At 45.7% G+C, this 18,777-nt stretch overlaps 1 protein-coding gene across 1 annotated transcript; it reads left to right on the forward strand.

Annotated features, from left to right (window-relative positions):
* The first annotated feature begins 659 nt into the window (after positions 1-659).
* LOC123146583 (uncharacterized) lies at positions 660-1,403 on the forward strand. The gene has a single exon (XM_044566097.1). It carries the CDS (start codon positions 758-760, stop codon positions 1,091-1,093), a length of 336 nt encoding a protein of 111 aa, XP_044422032.1. The 5' UTR covers positions 660-757; the 3' UTR covers positions 1,094-1,403.
* Positions 1,404-18,777: the final 17,374 nt, after the last annotated feature.

The following is an 18,777-nucleotide window of genomic DNA, read 5'->3' on the forward strand; positions in this document are numbered from 1 at the left end:
CTAACCAGCTAATCAAGGGGGAAGAAGGGGGGTCACTGCTTATAGTGCGCTGTAACCTGCCACGGCAAGCAACGGACATGTTATCGGCCAATCCCAAGACGTCATCTGAAAGCAAAAGTCGTCCGTCCAAATTCCTACCCCGGACGAAACTTTCAGCAGCTGCTATACCTAAGAAGCCACAGCCATTAGAAAACGTGTATATCGCCAAATCGCAACATCATCGAACCGTAAAATAACCCAGAGGCAAGGCGTCGCACGCAAAAGACTCGGGCTTCGCTCGCGATGTGTTGATGTGATGTGACGACAGATAACGCTGTGTATTAGGATAGGATTGAATTTGCCATTAGCGTTGGTTGTGAGAAGGCGACACGTGCGTATTTTAGCCTATTTTAGGAGATCATTCATTGGAAAAAAATAGCATGCAACTGACGGTCTTGATCGACGCAGAAATGCTATGTATGTGATCTGCGCCGTCCGCCTGAATTGATGACCTTCTATTTCTTTCCCTCCAATTGGCGTGCAAGGTGCAAGTGCAACTACTACTAATTGCTTACCATTTCAATCCGCGTGGGACACCCTAAAAAAAAAACCGCGTGGGACTGAGGATGGAGGAGCTCGGTCGGTCGGTATAAAATGGCCCACCCAACCAATCTCCCGGCCCCGAGAGCCGAGAGGCTGAGAGGTCAAGAGTAGGCTGAACCGAACCCGCCCACACACACCCATCGTTCCTCACCAACCCCTCTCACCTCTCGCGATCATGGGCAGCTCACGGGTGGAAGGCCTCATCCCCTTCATCTACAAGGCCATCAAGGAGCACCGCCGGAGCGGCAGCCGGGCCGCCGCCTACCGGGGCGCGGACGTGGAGGACGACGTGGACCTCGGCGACACGGACCAGAGGCGGCGCTGGCTGGAGCAGGAGCTGCGGTCGCCGCTCCGCGCCGCCGCCGCCCCGGCGTCGGCGCAGGCGCACGGGCGGAACCGGTCGCTGGAGGAGCTGGCCGGCCAGGTGGGGCTCTCGCCGGGCCGGCGGATGCCGTTGCCCAAGGCCAGGAGCGTCCGCGCCTTCGCCTGCATCGGCGCCGGCGCCGCGTGACGGCCGAACACGTACGCCGTAGTCCGGTAGATGCGTACTTTTGGTTCATGCTTTGTGGGTCAAGTGCAATAGTGTAAGTTTTGGTTGAAGCTGTGCATACGTACGAGTGATTCGTTATATGACTGGAGTTGGAGATTGCAAACCAACAGATACTTCTCGTTTCAATTTTGCTTCACAAATCCTCGTGTTATTCTTATAGCCACCACCTAGCTTGATAGATTGCTGAGAAAGGTTTATCTTTTCTGTTGGTTTATTTTTAGTTTTCCAGAAAACGTTGGTTCCAACCAAAATATATTGCTGGATCGTTGTTGCTTTTTCTTACACTTATGATGAAATCTATGTAAGAATAATAATCATTTAAAAGAATGATACGGACCATGGCATAACAAGCGAATATCAGACCTAATTAATTAGCTTCTTCTTCGGCACGTCCACCCGTGATCCTCCACAAGCCTGGATTATGAATTTATTCGTGTGATTCTCATGTACGTAGTACAGATATTGCGAGGGTGCACACAGCACACAAAACATGAAGAGATTTTCCAGTTTATCTTTCTTTATGTTTCTTTTTTGAGAAATATTTCCTTTTTCTTTATATTTCAGAAGATTCTTTTTCTTTATATAGCCTTTTTTTTTGAGAATTTTTCTTTATATAGCCGTTCCGGTGGGGTGTATGCCCCCGACAAGCCCATGAGGCTGTAACATCGGCCCACTTTCTTCATTATCAAGAAAATGCCTAACGAGGCCAACGGGTGAGGCAAATGTAACGGAAAATGTATGGTAAACGATTTTGTCTAAAAAAAAGGTATGGTAAACAATTAAGTACGCCCGATCGGCCAGGCTTTCGGCTGGTTGCTCTCTCTTTCCTTATCCTTTTTCTCTCTCGACAGAGAACACTGCACATCTCACACCCCCTCCCCCCTTGCGGTCCTCTCCATAGCCGCACCCAACCATGCGCCTCTCTCCTACCACTCATATTTGCCGATGGTGTGCGAGAGGCAGACCGTCGTTGGATTCAAGGTCCTCGCACCCGAGGAGCGAAGGGATGCTGCAAACGCTCGACCGCCGCCACCCCCTATGCTGTTGAGAGTGCCGTTGCGAGGCCATGGCGAGTTGCGAGGCGAGCGACAGGAGGGCTGTAACAAGCGTGGCGACCTGCTGCAACCCCGGTGCGATGGCGTGCTGGAATCGGCCATCATTGATGCTGGAACCAACCATCGTCGGTGCTACAACCGACGGCCAGTGAGCTGCAATTGACATCGGGCGGTGCTACAACCGGCGGCCAGCGTGGTGGAACCGGCACGGGGCGGTACTGCAAAGGGCGGTCGGCGAGCTGCAACCGTCATATGGCAATGCTACAACCGGCGACCGACGATTTGCAACCGATAGAGGGCGATGATACAACAACAAGCTACAACCGGCATGGGGCCGTGCTACAACCGGCAGCCGGTGAGCTGCAACCGGCATGGGGCGGTGCTACAACCGGAGGCAGGCGGAGCTACAACCGCCAGTTGCCGTCAATGCTGGAACCAGCGGCACAAAATCTATAACCAGCGACACAAAAAGTTGGAACCAGCCAGGGCATTTATTGCGACAGTGGAGAATGGGTTGTGTTGTCGCCGCGATTTTCCTGGAATCAACGACACAAAAAAGTTGCGATAGGGTGGATAAGAAGCTATAATCGAGGAATAACGGCGACACGCGTGATCAACGACACAACACTGCAACCTGGAGGCACAAATTTTTGCCTCGACCCGGCAATGGGTTGCACTGTGATGCGACAGCAAGGGATGCTAGAGACAAACGAGGGCGACAACGACAGGGGGAGGGGGTGCGAGCTGCTACCGGCGGGGCGTCAGGGGTGCTAACAATGTGGGGCACGGGTAGCCGCGCGGCTACCAGCCGAAAATTACACAGTTGGTTCCACTAAAAAGGATCCAACACTTTGAAATCTAATAAAGAGAGGCCATATGAGAGCATGCGTGATCCAATGATAACAATATACTTTCTACCAATCTAAAGCAGAGCAAAAGCTTGAAGATATACATTTGGCCAGCTAGGCGACATGCTTTTATTTGGAAGGTTGTGCATATTTCTCATGATAAACTTGAGAAAAGAAAGGTGTACACTCTAAAAGATATAGATTCGAGCTGTAACTGACTCTATATAGGAACTCTTAGTGTCCTCTTTTTAAAAGTTTGCAACTGAGTGCTATGAGACAATTTACATCACTTCTCAAACGGCACGTAAAGTGAAAAGTGGGTGACAATGGCCTAGGAAAATTTTCTAACAAACATGTTATTAAAAGTCCTATTTTGCCCCTATGTCTCCTTTTAAAGCCTGTGGAGAAAGACACCTCAACGCACACAAAGTCACCAAATATAGCACAAGTTTTTCTTGGAGGTTCTTATCTAGGAGTAGAAACTAGTGAGCGACTAGAGATGTCACTCTTATCACCACCACCACCACCACCACCATTGTTGGTCACACCATATGGGTCAACAGGAGGTGGTGATTCGTCCGTTTCAATCGACCCTTACGTACCATTGATCGTGACTTTGATCATCATTGCCGCCCTCATGGTTGCCTCTTTGGTTTTTGCAAATTTATGTGTTAAGCGTTGGGCATTCTTCAACAGTTCATATGCTACACAGTCATTCGTGAAGCAAGAATGTGGCATGTGCACTCGTGAGGGCACCATTGATGTTGCTTATCCTGTGATGAAGGGTAATGTGGAGAATGTGGCTTCAGAGGAGTTGGTGGAGTCAGATCCACCACAAAACGAAGAGGATGACGAGGATGGTTCTTCCGAAGAAGGTTTTTAAGACATCAATTAATCTATGTTTTACTTATCTAGAATTTTCTAGATATTATGTTATGTTCCCTCGATGCTTTGTTCAAAGAGATTTGGATGTGTTTTGTAAGCTTGATCCTACTGGTCCAAAGGATAATAAATAATATGCATCTCTTAGATTGCTGTTATGTATATACAGATCTCACTATTGTTTAGGTTTTGGTGTTTTTCAGCTCTTGTAGTTTTAGTTCATGTATTGGTCGGTTTATTATTCGGTGTGAGCTTCGCGCCATTTTTTCACGCTTGCCGTGAAACTTGAACAACCAAACAAACACCAGAAATAAGTTTGAACCGTTCATGCACATAAGCCTTACCAAAAAATTATTGCTCTTGCATTTTAATCTGCACGTCCTTCAAAATTAGAGATCATTTTAATCGAGTTCAAAAAAAAGGGAGATCTTTTTAATTGGTACTATGTAAGCAACACATTTTGGCAATTCGAACTCATTTGTATGTATTGAAAATTTTGGCACCCATTTAGCAAGTCTTAGCTTGCTTCTACCGTGCTAAAAAGCTAGCATTTCACTAATTTATGCCACTTTTCCTGAAAAAATATGTCACTTAATCTGTACATTTCTACTGCATTGTTCATGCATGTGAACATGTATGTTTTTGGCAGTTATAGATTCTGTTGTGTGTCTTCAGCAAGTGCCGGTGCCTGAACTTTTTTTTTAGATTCGGCAACCTTTATTAAACAATAATCATAGCAGTTACAAGGAAGGGGAGTAAGAAATCAGGAGGTTTATCTCGCCACTCTCTAGAAAAATTTCCTCTGTAACTAGCCCAAGCAAGCCCATGCGCTGCTGCATTACCTTCCCGAGCACAATGAACAATAGTGCCGGTGCCTGAACCTTTATTCGCCGCTTGACACAAGAGGAACATATAACATGCAAAAAAGCAAGCAAAGTATATAACCCGCATACTCATGTGAGTTAAGATACAGACGACAAAAAAACACACAATTTTCACATAAAGAAACAAGAAAATTTTAGGATTATCTCCATTAGTATTACCTCTTGTAAGGTAAGAGTATCTACAACCGGTGTCCTCAAATCCTCCTTAAACGTTCACGGACGCGCCTAGTCAGTGACCTGATAGGAGAGAGAAGAAAAAAAAGCGACCCACCGAACCCCTTATATCATCCCTATACGTGTGGGTTGTCCGCGAACCTTCATATTGAGAAAATTGTAGAGAGGATATGAGGGACCGCGGAAGCGCCTGGTCAGTCCGCCATGTAGGACGTGGTCCACCCCGGACAACCTTTTCACTTTCTTTCTTTATTCATTCTTTTTTTTCTCTATCTTCACTTCATCAATCACGTGCAAGTGACAGGACATATAAGAGGGGAAATGAGGAGTATGGCTGCATGGATGGACAAATATAAGGGTTCAAAATGGACTTGTCCGGTTTTTGATAGGGCGTGTCCGCGATCGTTTAGGGGCCAGATTTGCTAAGTCTGCCTATAGATGCTCTAACATAAGGACGACAAACCTGTAGGGTTAATATGGACTTTTACCTTTATACGAATAAGCAAACAAATTATTATGCCATTACAGCATGGTGCGTAACTAGGAAATATATCATGCATAGTGCTAACATTTCCATGGCATGCCTTATTTTCACCATACAAAGTATATAACCCGCATACTCATCTCTATTCCTAATGTCTCAGTTGGTAGGTCGCATTCCAGGTTTTATTTTCGTCCCACCATTTTCGTCCGATTTTCTTTCGTCGGTTTTTTCGTCCCCTCCACTCCTCCAGCCACCCACGCACGTAGCCAGAAAAAACACTCCGCAAAAAAGCACTCCTATCGATTTAGGTCGCAGCCCCATCGGTTCAACTCCTACGAGACCGCCGCCGCCGTCGGCGGCATCACCCATCTCGATCCAACTCCTTCCTCGGTCCAACTCCTACGAGACCGCCGCCGCCGTCGGCGGCATCACCCATCTCGATCCAACTCCTTCCTCGGTCCAACTCCTACGAGACCGCCGCCACCGCTTCCATCGCGGAACCCCAGGGTTCCTAGCCTCGCCACACACGTCTTGCTCCTCTGCCAATCTACGAGACCGCCGCCGCGCCGCCATCGCGGAACGCCAAGGTAGGGCGTGGTCACATTGCAGGCAACGAGGAGCAGCGCAAGGCTGTGTCTGTCGTGCCCTGCATCGCGCCACCCACCACCTCCACCCTCCATAGTAATCCCTTCCCCAACCTTTGTCCCGTCCCGCATGACGGTCGGCCGCTGTGCTCCCTTAGCAGGCCAAGCCATGTTCATCCTCCCCCGCAGCACTGTGATCCCGCCACTGCTTCGGTCGATCATCCGCACCCCGCCCCGCTGTGGCACAGCGCATCGTGCCCTGTAGGCGGCTGAGAGACGGAGAAGGGGTCGTAGGAGTCGTCCCCGCATCTCTCCAATATGTTTTCCTGTCCATCGTCTTCCCCCATCTCCAGCAGCTAGATCGTTCCCACATCGGATCCATGCATGTGCATCTACGTAAGTACCATCCACGTGCCTTCATTTGATTTTATTCATTGTTCATCTGGTCCTTAATTAATTATCTTGAACGTTGATTAATTAATATGGAACTCGCACATTTGTGATGGTTTTTTTATCTTGCATAAAAAGGAGAGGTGGTTCTTCTTCAGAAGAAAAAGCATTCTTGTTTTCCCCGGATGTGATTATCAGTACGATCTAATCTGATCTGATTTTTCTAGATTATGGATGCTTTCTTGTTTATCCAGTCTTGATTTGGGCAGCTGGTTCATGAATATCTTCTCCTGTGGAGAGTTAGTAGCAAAATTATTTATTATGTCATCTGTACTTCCATAAATGTGAAGCTCAGACAAGCTATTCTGTTCAGGGTGTTTGCTAACAGTCCATATTTTCAGATTTCCCACGTGTGCACAACTAATTTCCCCGGTGAAGCTGCTGCTTTCTGGTCAGCTGCAAGCTCCTATTTCTTCCCATAGTTTTTGTACTGTGATAGCCTCAATGAAAAAAAAGTTGTTCTATATAGGTGCTTCTCATTTCACGGATAGATTGTTCTTGATAGGTAACTGACATGAATTATAGTTTGTCCTGGAGACCTTAATATCAATAGTTCTAAGTAGAGTTCTGAACGAACTGCAAAAAATACTCTTGTTAGATTGCCAGTTATCTTAGTTAAACCTTCTAGATGTCTGTTCTATGCTGCATCATCTATTAAATCACCGCTAAGTATCCTGCACTGAGATCCGTAGCAACGTTTGTGTGTAGCCACCGTGCCTCAGCTCTACCGGCGGAATGACCATGTATATATTTTTCTTCTGCCCGCATAATGGAAAAAACCCACAAAAGTAGTTGCAGGTGGGCCGTCGGTGACAAGATTTACCCACAGAAGTTGAATAGGTATTAACCCCTAAGAATACCCAAAAGCAGAGGTAAGGAAGATCGAGGTAACTACACTGATGTTTGAGGAAATATTGTTAATATACCTTGTTAGCGAATTGAGTCCTATCACTGGCTAGACAAGAGTGAATGCCTTACCCTTGTCCTTTAGATGCTTGCTGCTCTATAGCCATAACAGTGTGATAACTGATAACTACTTAGTTGATTTTTGGGTTGCTTTGCTGTCTGAATCATGTTTTTGCAGATCATTACTATCCTCTTTTTAGGGGCAATACTACCCTTACTTACCTCATAGTTGTGCATAAATCTTCACAAGCAGTGATTTTAGGGTTCGTTCTGTCTGAAACCGTGCTAAGCGGCGAGCCAAATTAATTATTTCACGATTCTTAAGCGGTACATAACATAATGCTAACTGTTCGTTCTACATGTTCATATAACTGATTATTGTTGATTTGTAAATATTCTATTTGTATTGTTGATAGAAGATAGACTGTACTATCCTATTTATTTGTCCCTCCCTTGGTTTGCCTTTGGCTCTATTGGTCGTTTTTTTGCACAAATTTATTTGCTTGCCTCTATTTTGAAATAGAATATTTGGCTTGGCTTTTGACTGCTGTTGTATGCGTGATGGCAGATGGATTTTTTTTCAGCTGACACACTATGAGATGCTTGTGATGTAGCAGTTGTAAGTATCGAACCAAATGAATTATTATTTTTAATGTTATTTTTGTGCAGTTTCGCCTCTTACATACTTTGGTGATTTTTTAGATGCCTGCAACTTTGTGATTGTACAAAAAGTCTAAAAGCCTGTTCAACTATGATGTATAGTGTGTACTACAATCTACAACTGCTGGATGGCAAGGCTAAGTGTCGTTCATAGTGTTCCTTTTTATGGCAAGGCATAGTAGATTGTAGTTGTCATAGGCATCCAGCAGTTCGAAAACTGATGTAATGCTGATAAATATGTACATCAGTGCACAAGCAGTTGAACAGTCCTTAATATCTTGATGGAAGGAATAAGAGGCACTTACAATGCTCAGTTTATTGTGTCTGCCGTATTGTTGTGCTATTTCAGGAAGAATATGCAAAAGAGGTCAATGACACCAGGGCCCTCAAGCTCATGTAAGCTGAAGAGGCAAAAATTCTTGATAACATAGAGCATACTAGCATTATCCTCATTTTCTAATCTATTAGTCCTTCATAATTCTTCGCATGATGTAAGATTGGTTGCATTGTTAACAAAACTAAAGAAAATAACAATATATCAGGTAATACTCCCTGTGTAGCTTGCAAAATTGTTTTATATTATGGGACGGAGGGAGTAACTTTTATTGATAGATATTCAGATTGCACTGATGTGAACAATCCAGGTATATTAGCACGTCTATTGATTGAGGAAGTTTCAAATGTTTAACCACATGGATATCACAACGATACATGTACATATTGGTGTAGTATCTTCAAATTTATTTCTCAAATGTTAAAATATAGATAGAATAAGATCAGAACAGAAGAATTGTGTTTACATGATTGTGATGCATGTGTTTGTCCATGTATTTTGGTATACACTAGAATGTGTATAGTATATCTTGTTTGTGTTTTCTTTTCAGATGATTTTTTTGGCGTGTTGGGTTTCTTTATGTCACTTCAGGAGTTGAAGAATGAGAAACTAAAGGTTGTTCTACTTCTTATATTAACTCGTGATGTGACTATACTTGTGCATAGTGAGGTAGTCAATGATGGCGGGAGTGACATGGACACTCTATGCCCTTGCCGCTCGCCAAACACGGTGTTTCCCCGGATGTGATCTACTATGACGATGAGGTCATGCAGGTATGACCTCTGATCATATGCCTTAGGTAATGCTTCAGAAGCTATTCATCGTATTTTAGTTTTGGTTAGGTAGGTATAATGTCCATTATAAGCTCATATATATTTGGGTTCTTCCAAGTATTTGTGCAAGAATTACTAAAAAATACCCCTAATTTATTATCTAAAGTAGTTAGCAGTAATATTGTACTCATGATTATCAGCAATAAAAAGCCCATCTACTTTAGCCACATTTCTCCCCCACAGATGTACTAGATTTTGGGGAATCCAGACTATCCAGATGGTTGGAATTTGAGGAGCCCGTTGAGTGCCCATTTGATGTCAAAACACAACCGGACGTAAGAGGTAGAAATGAGCTTTAACAGAAATATGGAGAATGATTTGAGGGATTGTAAATGGTTGAGATAGAGAATCATTTGAGCGGTTGTAAATGGTTGAGATAGCAAAATATGAATATCTTATATTGATTAAGTTTTCTATGAAGGATTTTGCATTACATGCACCGGCGGAGCGTCGGCGGGACCAAGGAGGGTCCCGGCCCCCTTTTCATGTGTAACATTGCAAGGATAAGCTTGTCCTAAAACTAAACACCCTATTAATCTTCCGGCCATGGTTTAGGTTTAGCTTCAGGTTCAAACTGCTCAGAACATCATACTATTGCAGTCTAGCTTTCCAACTTTTCTTGGTCCAGAGTAACCAGAGAGAAGTGAAGAACTCAACTAGGTAGATTAGATGCCCCTTGTGTGGGTGAGAATATTTATTTTTCTTAACCAAGCTCTCAAGATACTAAGGAAATAATGATTGTTAACCTACATGCATCATGTTCAACTCATCTTCTTCGCAACCAGTACATTTTATTTTTGCATGTCCATTGCTCATTTTAACTTCTGCCATTTATTCCTAGGAGCTCATATATATTTCTTTTCTTTTCTCCTTTCGCATATGGTCTCATTGTTACTTCAATAATAGTACTATGCAATCCAATTTTTTCTCCAGGAGCCAATGGTCAAGTTTGTACATTTTTTTGTTTTTGAAAGATGTCCTACCAGCTCTATTGTCTATAAATGGTTCGGTCTATGATTTTTGTCGGGGATTCGCCGCTTCTTTTGGAGGTACGACGTCTACATCTATCAGCTGTTCTGCCACGAATTCTGATGCACTTTTAATGTATCTTGGATTAAAACAAGCATGAGAACTTGCCAAGCCATCTGGAAATGCCATCAGAGCCGAAACATTTTTAGGTTGCTGACAGCATTGAGCTGGACTTGCTTTTTATGCTACTACTGCTGAAGACAAACTCCAGAGAAGGGAGTGAAAGTAGAAAGAAGAGAGGTTGCACAAGATGAGTAATGATGGGTAGCGATAGAGGCTGAAACTGTGATGATGATGCGGATCTGACCATTAGTATGTTTCCCATCAAGGAAATCTACAATTTCTATTATGATACAGATTTTTTATTATGAGGTCTGTTTCTCATAAAGAATGTGATTTCTGCATGATAGTTTTCTATTGAAGGTTTTATGCAAAGACTGACATTTAAGAAGGATGTAGTAAAATGTAAACCTTGGTAGGTACTCCTGAAGTTGAAGCTACTCAGGCAATAGTAATTTCTTTTTCCGAGAACTGAACTACTGTTTCAGGTTTTGCTTAATATTGTTATTCCTCGTAGGATGTTCAAGATGTACACCCTTTAAATTTTGTACTTACCATAGCTTCAGGTCCACTTGTGAGCTCTTATGCAATTTTGCTTAAGTTAGATTACATTGGGGTTGCTTTGACCTTATGGTCATGTATATACCAACGAGGACCTATTACATATCCTTTTTCCCTCACAAATCTTTAGGTACAACTGCATAGTTACGTGCTTCGAATTAAAAGCATGTATGGCAGGTGGTGGAAGGAAAGATTGCAAGTCAGATGCACCACTGGTATACAGTAGACACAATTTGTGTTAAACCATTGAAATGTTTATGACCCGTTCCAATGCACGGGCAGTCAACTAATTCAATACGCCATCATCTCTCGAGGTAGTGATAGCCGTCTCATTTTTTCAATCAGATGTACAATACGCCATAATCTCTTAGAGTATGTGGGAAGTTTAGAAAAGATGCAAGAAATGGTGCAGTGAGATGACACACCTTCTAAGTGATGACAATGCTACATGCTGCTTTGTCTTTTTTATTTATTATATTTTTATATGTTCACCTTTGTAGGTCAGAGATAATAAAAGTTGATGGTTTCGGATGATGCTTTGAAAATGTCGATTGAGAAAGTGACAGATGTAACTATGAGCGACTGGACTCAAAAGTCATCCAGTTTTACACGATGAGATGCATACAAATAATTATTCTTCCTTGTATATATGTTGCACATGATAATACTTTTTTTGCGAGGTATGAGAGAGATGGAGATAGATTACGTTGATGTTCAAAAAGAATCCTTTGACATGGGCCGGGTTAATTTCATTGGAATGAGCCAAAACTACACCGAGTTTTATACAACAACGTAATCTATCTCCATTGCTAAAAACCTAAAAAGCCCATGGCAACGCACAGGCATTCTACTAGAGGTCAACATGGTAAGTAAAGTATTTTGTTTATTGTTATCATGGTTTATTGTTGTTTCTATAGCTCCACTTGTAGATTTATCTTCCCTATTCATCCATCGGCCGATACATCTTGTATGTCATCAACAAAGAGGCACGTCGTCTATATATTATGGACCCTATTCAAACATCACAATCGTCAGAGGATAAAAATTTGACGCATGCACTGAAATTAAAAAGTTTTGTAAGGGATTTCAAAGAAGCACTCGAAATAAAGCTGCATGGTTGGAATTCCGATATATCTAAATGGCAACGTTTATTTCCGTTTGGTATTCCAATGAGTATAGACGGGTAATGAATTCATAATAAAAATATTTATTTTTGTTAATTTAAAAGTTTGCAGGAATGTGTCTGGCTATTTTGTTTTTCATTTTATGCTCTGGTGGAACGGTAAAGAATTGCTGAAGCCGGTTTGTACGGTGAGTATTGTCCGTTATATGTTTTAAGACCACCAGCGTGAAATTTTCATACTAACTACATATATTGTTTGTGCAGGATGGGTATGAATTGAGAAAGCAGTTTTTATTATACTTGCTAAAACATCGTGGAAATGAAGCTAATGGCAACTTTCTTGATATTATAAAAGAATTTCTTAAGAGCATCATCTAGATATTTATAGTTTTGTAATAGATGTTTAGTTGGAACATTGCTCAGTTTGTTACATGGACATGTTGTTAATCTTTCTTTTTGTTATCAATTTACATTGCAAAAATGGACTTCAATTATTCAATAATTGTGTTTGTGTTATATTGTTTGTACATATGAAATTTAACGTGCAACTCTTGCAAACTATTTCAAGAGCCCGTTGCAACGCACGGGCACTCTACTAGTGTGAGTAAAAACACAATTTAGTTAATTTTGAACTTTTGGATCATTGTATAATTTCAGACACAATTTCAGATTTTTCATGCGATCATATAGTTTTTTTACACGAGTAAGAGTGAAATTAATAGAAGTGTGACATGATAGTATGAATTAAATATGTAGTTTTTTTGAATAGTTTGGATTGCTTACCACACATGTCACGTGGTAATATGTATTCCCGTAATAATGATGGTGGCGGGCTCCGCTGCCGAAGGTGGCGGGGGTGCTCTCTCTCCCTCTCCCAGGGCGGCGCTGGAGGCCAGTCCTGTTGACTGGGATGGCGATGGCTGGCGGACCAGCGCGAGGAGGCCGGGGTGGTGGCCCCGGGACGAGCTGGCCGGTGCACAACATCTCAGGTGGTCCGCACTTGACAGGCGGCGACGGCTTCGGCCACAGGGGTGGCGCGGCCTCGCTAGATCTGGGTTCTGGCGCCTGGATCCGTGCGCGGGACGGTGGTGCTACGCGGCGGTGGCCGCGGGCAGCCGGTGGCTGGTTTCCATGTGTGGCGCGTAGGTGTGCTAGTAGGGCACGACGGCCGCAGTTCTGCCTGGGTGTGCACCAGCGTCGGCTGCGGGCTCAGAGCGGCTCGGGCGAGGAGTGGTGGTTCAGGCAAAGGCAGTGGCTCGAGGGGGTCTTCCCTCCTGTCTGGTTTTGCTCGGCCTGCCATGGCCATGACTGGAGATTGGAGGAGGTTGCCGCTCCATGGAGGAGGTGGTTGGTGGTGGGATGGATGGGTGTCTATGGTGGCGGTGGATGTGGAGTTGTCCTTGGCCGAGGTGGCACTGGCCAGGGCGCTCGAGATGGTGGGGGCTGCTAGGTTAATATGCTGCGTGATGCGACGCCTCCCGTCGTGGTGGTTGACCCGATTGAGTAGCTCCGGAAGTTTGGGTTTTGTGATCTTGGGCCGGGAGAAATCCCCGCTTCGTGACGCCGAGGCTAGCCACGACGACGTCCTTGGATGCCGTCCCCTCTTTGGAGGTGTTTCTTTGGCCCGGGAAACCCTTGGTCCGTCCTTTGGACCAAGCGGCGGCGGTATCATGGCGTCATCCTCTTTTTGGAGGCATCTTCTCGTTGCTCGAGGAGTTCCAGTGGCACGGCGCAATTTGGTGTCGGCTTCTACTATGGGTATGGGCCTCCTTGGCGCAATGTATACCATCGCAGGCGCTCTCTCGATGACGCCGTCTGTAGGTCCCCCAAGGCCCTGCTGTCCACTTGCCAACTTCTTGGCACAATGGGTGGGGTATGTTTGTCTGTGTTGGCCTCGAGTTTTGGTCTTGTTGTAGAGGTCTTCGGCTTCGGTTGTGACGCGTCTTGGTTTCTCTGTGGCTTGCCCCATCGCCATCGGCATGAGGTTGACCTAGATGAAGCATGAATCGTAGTACCCGTGGTGGGTGTGTTTGGTGGATGTGGATGCTAATTCTTATGCTTGGCGTTGTAATGGCCGAAAGACGTTGTATCCGGCTTCTTTGTCACTTCTTCTTTAATATATGATACACATGCGCATGCGTATTCGGAAAAAAAATATGTAAGCCATATTTGGTAAAAAATGTCATCCAATAATAAGGCATGACTATTATATATGGAAATCATGCATGCCTACTATACATGGAAGCAAAATAAACATATTCATGAATTTCCTTTAAACATAGTGAAAAGAGAGGTTAAAAATCATTTAAACATTCATTTTTTGACAAGTGGTTGCTTTATTTGGATTATTATGTTGATCAAATGTATCCTTAATGAATGGAATGATCAGATTGAATATTTCTCTTGAGATGGACCATCTTAAAACTGCTCTAACAAAACACTCCATTGGTCAACTGCCTTTTTACAAAAAGAAAATATGGTAGCCATATGATGTTGAAATTTCTCGTATGTGCAGAGCAAAAAGATGTACGTCAATGATGCAATAGAGAGAAAATGAGATCTTGCAAAACTGTGCGATCTATCTGGTTTTGATTATGTTCCATTAACCCAGCTCAACTGGATATACACTTTGCGACAAGACACTTTTTTGGAACTACGAAAGGTAGAGTTCAATTTTCACTGAACTAAAACATAGGTCCTTATATATCTTCACACAAAACCAGAGTATTTTGCTCTCATATAGATATCTTTCATTTGTTTAAGAAAATTTGATGGAAAACGGTGATGGAGATAATGTAATTTGAGGTTCGAAACAACTCTGCGTACAACGATTTTTGTACAACACTTCCACGCCAGACAGTGAATAGATGCCGGATGCTATGACCAACAAACTGAGCCATCTCTAATCGTATAAGTGTAGGACGGAATTTTGTCGTATGCATATCATTGTTGTTTTCAGGTTATCCTGTCCTCCAGGGATACTAGTGCAGGTTATCTTGTCCTCCAGGGATACTAGTATGGCAGCTTTTAACTGGACAATAAATTACTCAAAACCTCAAGCAAGGTCTAATATATACCATTGGTTTGCACTTTTGACATAACGAGACCTGCAAATCATGGCCGAGGGAAAGCATCAGGTGCTCCAAACACTCATATGCTCCCACGCTCCAATGTTCGAAAGCTCAATTCTCTTTTTGTGGACATTCACAAGACATGTCTGTCGGATTTCGGGTTTCGGCAAAACCCTCGAGATTCGAACACTGGGGTGCGCATGAAGATCTCCCCCCGCCCCTCAGCTCATGCTCTCGCAACGATCTCAGAACCTAACTCACCAAACTCGAAGAAAAAAGGACATAGAGTTTATACTGGTTCGGGCCACCGATGTGGTGTAATACCCTACTCCAGTGTGGTGTGGTGGATTGCCTCTTGGGCTGAGGATGAACAAATACAAGGGAAGAACAACCTCCTGAGGAGAGGTGTTCTTGGGCTCGATGAGCTTGTTTGTGTGAGGATGGAATAGATTCGATCCAAGATGAGTTCTTGGATCCCCTCCTCCTTTCTCCTCCCTCTCTACTGTGGTGGCTAGTCCTATTTGTAGAGACCCTGGTCCTCTTCCCAAATATAGGCGGAAAGGGATCCAACAACGGCCAAATTTGAAGGGAGACAACTAGTACAAGTTATCCTGACAAAAGGTGGTCTTCGCCTGCCAAAGGCTCTGGTGCTGACGCCGTCCTGGGCTCCACGGTGACCTCCGTCCTGCCGTCCTGCTGGTCTTGGTCTTGTTGCACCGATATGGAAACCTTTGCCTGATGCCTCGGGACTCCTCCCATGCGCCTGCCCCTTTAGCACCAAAGAGGAAACGAGGACACTGCGCACACTGGCGCCCGCCTGGCCTTGGTCGTCATGGCTTGCGTCACAGGAACCTCGTGAGGTGCCCCTCGCCTTGATCCCTCCACCCCTCGCGAGCCAGCCTAGTAAGGCCGCCCCCGAGGAGGTCTTGTGTCATCCGCCTCGCGAGGCTTGGCCCTCGCAAGGGTCTTGAGTGTTTGCTGCTGAAGATGGACCGTACAGGGCCACTGGTGGAGCCACGCCATGGGCCGCAGGCAGGCAAGTCTGGGGACCCCCGTTCCCAGAACGCCGACAGTAGCCCCCGGGCCCAAGGCACGCTCGAACTTGGCTTTGAGGCGAAGCCAAAGGGCAAGTGTGGAGCACCGCGGGCCCAATAGCCTGCGTCCTCGATTGACGCGTGGCGACTAACGGGACATGGGCGTCTTCGCTTCCCCACGCTGCCTCGGCAACCGCCCGACTTGACGAGTCCTTGATGCATGCAGAGAAAACTATCATTACCTGTGATCGTGGGGGTCGCCGGTTGGCCTTCTCCTGCTATAAATGAGGAGGGGGGCTAAGCCCCCGTCGCCCATCTCTTCCTGCTCCGCTCGCTTCTTCTCCCTTGCTTCATCGCTCGCAGCGACACCCATGGCGCCGATTCAGAGGTTCTCAGCCGCAGAGAAAGGAAAAGCCCCCCGCGACGAGCCGGGGCCGCTTCGCCGAAGAAGAGGCTGGCCCGCCGCCGCGACGTAGTCGTGAGGCCGGAGGTGTCGAGGCCTTGGTGTGAGCGGCCTCCCCCCGGGTATCCGCTGCCTTTGTACGCCCAGGCCGAGGGCTCTGGAGGAAGAGGCGGCGACCAGCGCCATGGTAGCGGGCGTCATCGCCCCAGGAACCCACGCCGAGGGCTCCTCGCGCGAACTTGTGATGTGGGCGGCGATGCCTCCGCGCGCTCGGATTCGCTTCCCGCAGTTCTTCTCTGCCGAGATGCCGCCGAGGGGTCCCCTCGAACTATGGCTGCAACATGCCGAGTGCGATGCCCCGGCGACAGGGGCGGAGGTCGAGGTCGTCTCCTAGGGAAAGATCTTCATGACCCGCGGCTGGGGTGAGGTCGCCCGAGTTTGCCGCACGGAGGGCGCCCTCGCCATCCACTTCGAGTACGACGGCGCCTCTATGATGTTCTTCAAGGTCTTCGACAAGGAAGGCCGCCGCTTGGAGTCCTGCCCTGGAGAGGGTCGTCGGGACGGTGCAATGGCAGGAGCCAGGACGGCCTCTGGCCTCGCCAGCGGTTCCTCCAGCAGCAGCGGTGACGCTCGGGAGTCCAGTGACTCTCTCGAGCCCTACGAGACTCCGAAGACGAGCGACGACAGCTACGTGCCCCTGAGCTCTCGCTGTGCCCGGAGTGCAGCCGCAACGTCTGGCCGTCGCCGTCGCTGATCTGGATGGGGTTGGCGCCGGCCTCCCGTGGCCCACTATTGATGATGGCGCCGGTGGCTTGGTGCGTGTAGATAGGGCTCCTAGAAACCTTCTTCTTTTGTTTCCTGCGAGGAATCGAGACGAACCCCGTGGGAGGCGTGTAAAGGGTCTGTAATGCCTTTTGTTGATATCATCCTTATTATGAATATTTACAAATACATGTCCTGCTTCGGCTCGGTCTCCCCTTTCCAACTTCACGGTAGCTTGGTGCTCTACACCGACGGGTCCCGGTCCCCAGGCAGGCTGCAGCCGTCGCTGGTATGCCAGGTGATACGCCTCCAATGTATCTATAATTTTTGATTGCTCCATGATATTATATTATCTATTTTGGATGTTAATGGGCTTTATTTTACACTTTTATATCATTTTTGGGACTAACCTACTAACCGGAGGCCCATCCCAAATTGCTGTTTTTTTGCCTATTTTAGGGTTTCGAAGAAAAGGAATATCAAATAGAGTCCAAACGGAATGAAACCTTCAGGAATGTGATTTTCTCAACAAACGTGATCCAGGAGACTTGGAGTGGCCTTCAAGAAACAAGGGAGGAAGGCACGAGGCAGGGGGGCGCGCCCTCCACCCTCGTGGGCCCTCAGTTGCTTCACCGACGTACTTCTTCCTCCTATATATATATATCCATGTACCTCCAAACATCTAGGAGCACCACGAACACCTAATTCCATCGCCGCAATCTTCTGTACTCGAGAGATCCCATCTCAGGGCCTTTTCCGGAGCTCCGCTGGGGGGGCATTGATCACGGAGGGCCTCTACATCAACTCCATGGCCTCTCCGGTGACGTGTGAGTAGTTTACTTCAGACCTACGGGTCCATAGTTATTAGCTAGATGGCTTCTTCTCTCTCTTTGGATCTCAATACAAAGTTCTCCTCGATTTTCTTGGAGATCTATTCGATGTAATCTTCTTTTGCGGTGTGTTTGTCGAGATCCGATGAATTGTGGGTTTATGATCCAGATTATGTATGAACAATATTTGATTCTCCTCTGAATTCTTTTATGTATGATTGGTTTATATTTGCAAGTCTCTTTGAATTATCAGTTTGGTTTGGCCTACTAGATTGATCTTTCTTGCAATGGGAGAAGTGCTTAGCTTTGGGTTCAATCTTGCGGTGTTCGATCCCAGTGACAGAAAGGGAACCGATACATATTATATTGTTGCCATCGACGATAAAAAGATGGGGTTTATATCATATTGCATGAGTTTATCCCTCTACATCATGTCATCTTCCTTAAAGCATTACTCCATTCTCTTGAACTTAATACTCTAGATGCATGCTGGATAGCGGTCAATGTGTGGAGTAATAATAGTAGTAGATGCAGGAAGGAGTCGGTCTACTTGTCTTGGACGTGATGCCTATATACATGATCATACCTAGATGAGGGAGTCCTGGATTAGGGGGTATCCGGATAGCCGGATTATATCCTTTGGCCGGACTGTTGGACTATGAAGATACAAGATTGAAG

This window comes from Triticum aestivum, chromosome 1A (assembly GCF_018294505.1).
Source record: "Triticum aestivum cultivar Chinese Spring chromosome 1A, IWGSC CS RefSeq v2.1, whole genome shotgun sequence".
Classification (NCBI taxonomy): Eukaryota; Viridiplantae; Streptophyta; class Magnoliopsida; order Poales; family Poaceae; genus Triticum; species Triticum aestivum.

Coding starts and splice junctions, on each gene's coding strand:
- LOC123146583 (XM_044566097.1), top strand. CDS start 758: ATGGGCAGCTCACGGGTGGAAGGCCTCATCCCCTTCATCTACAAGGCC.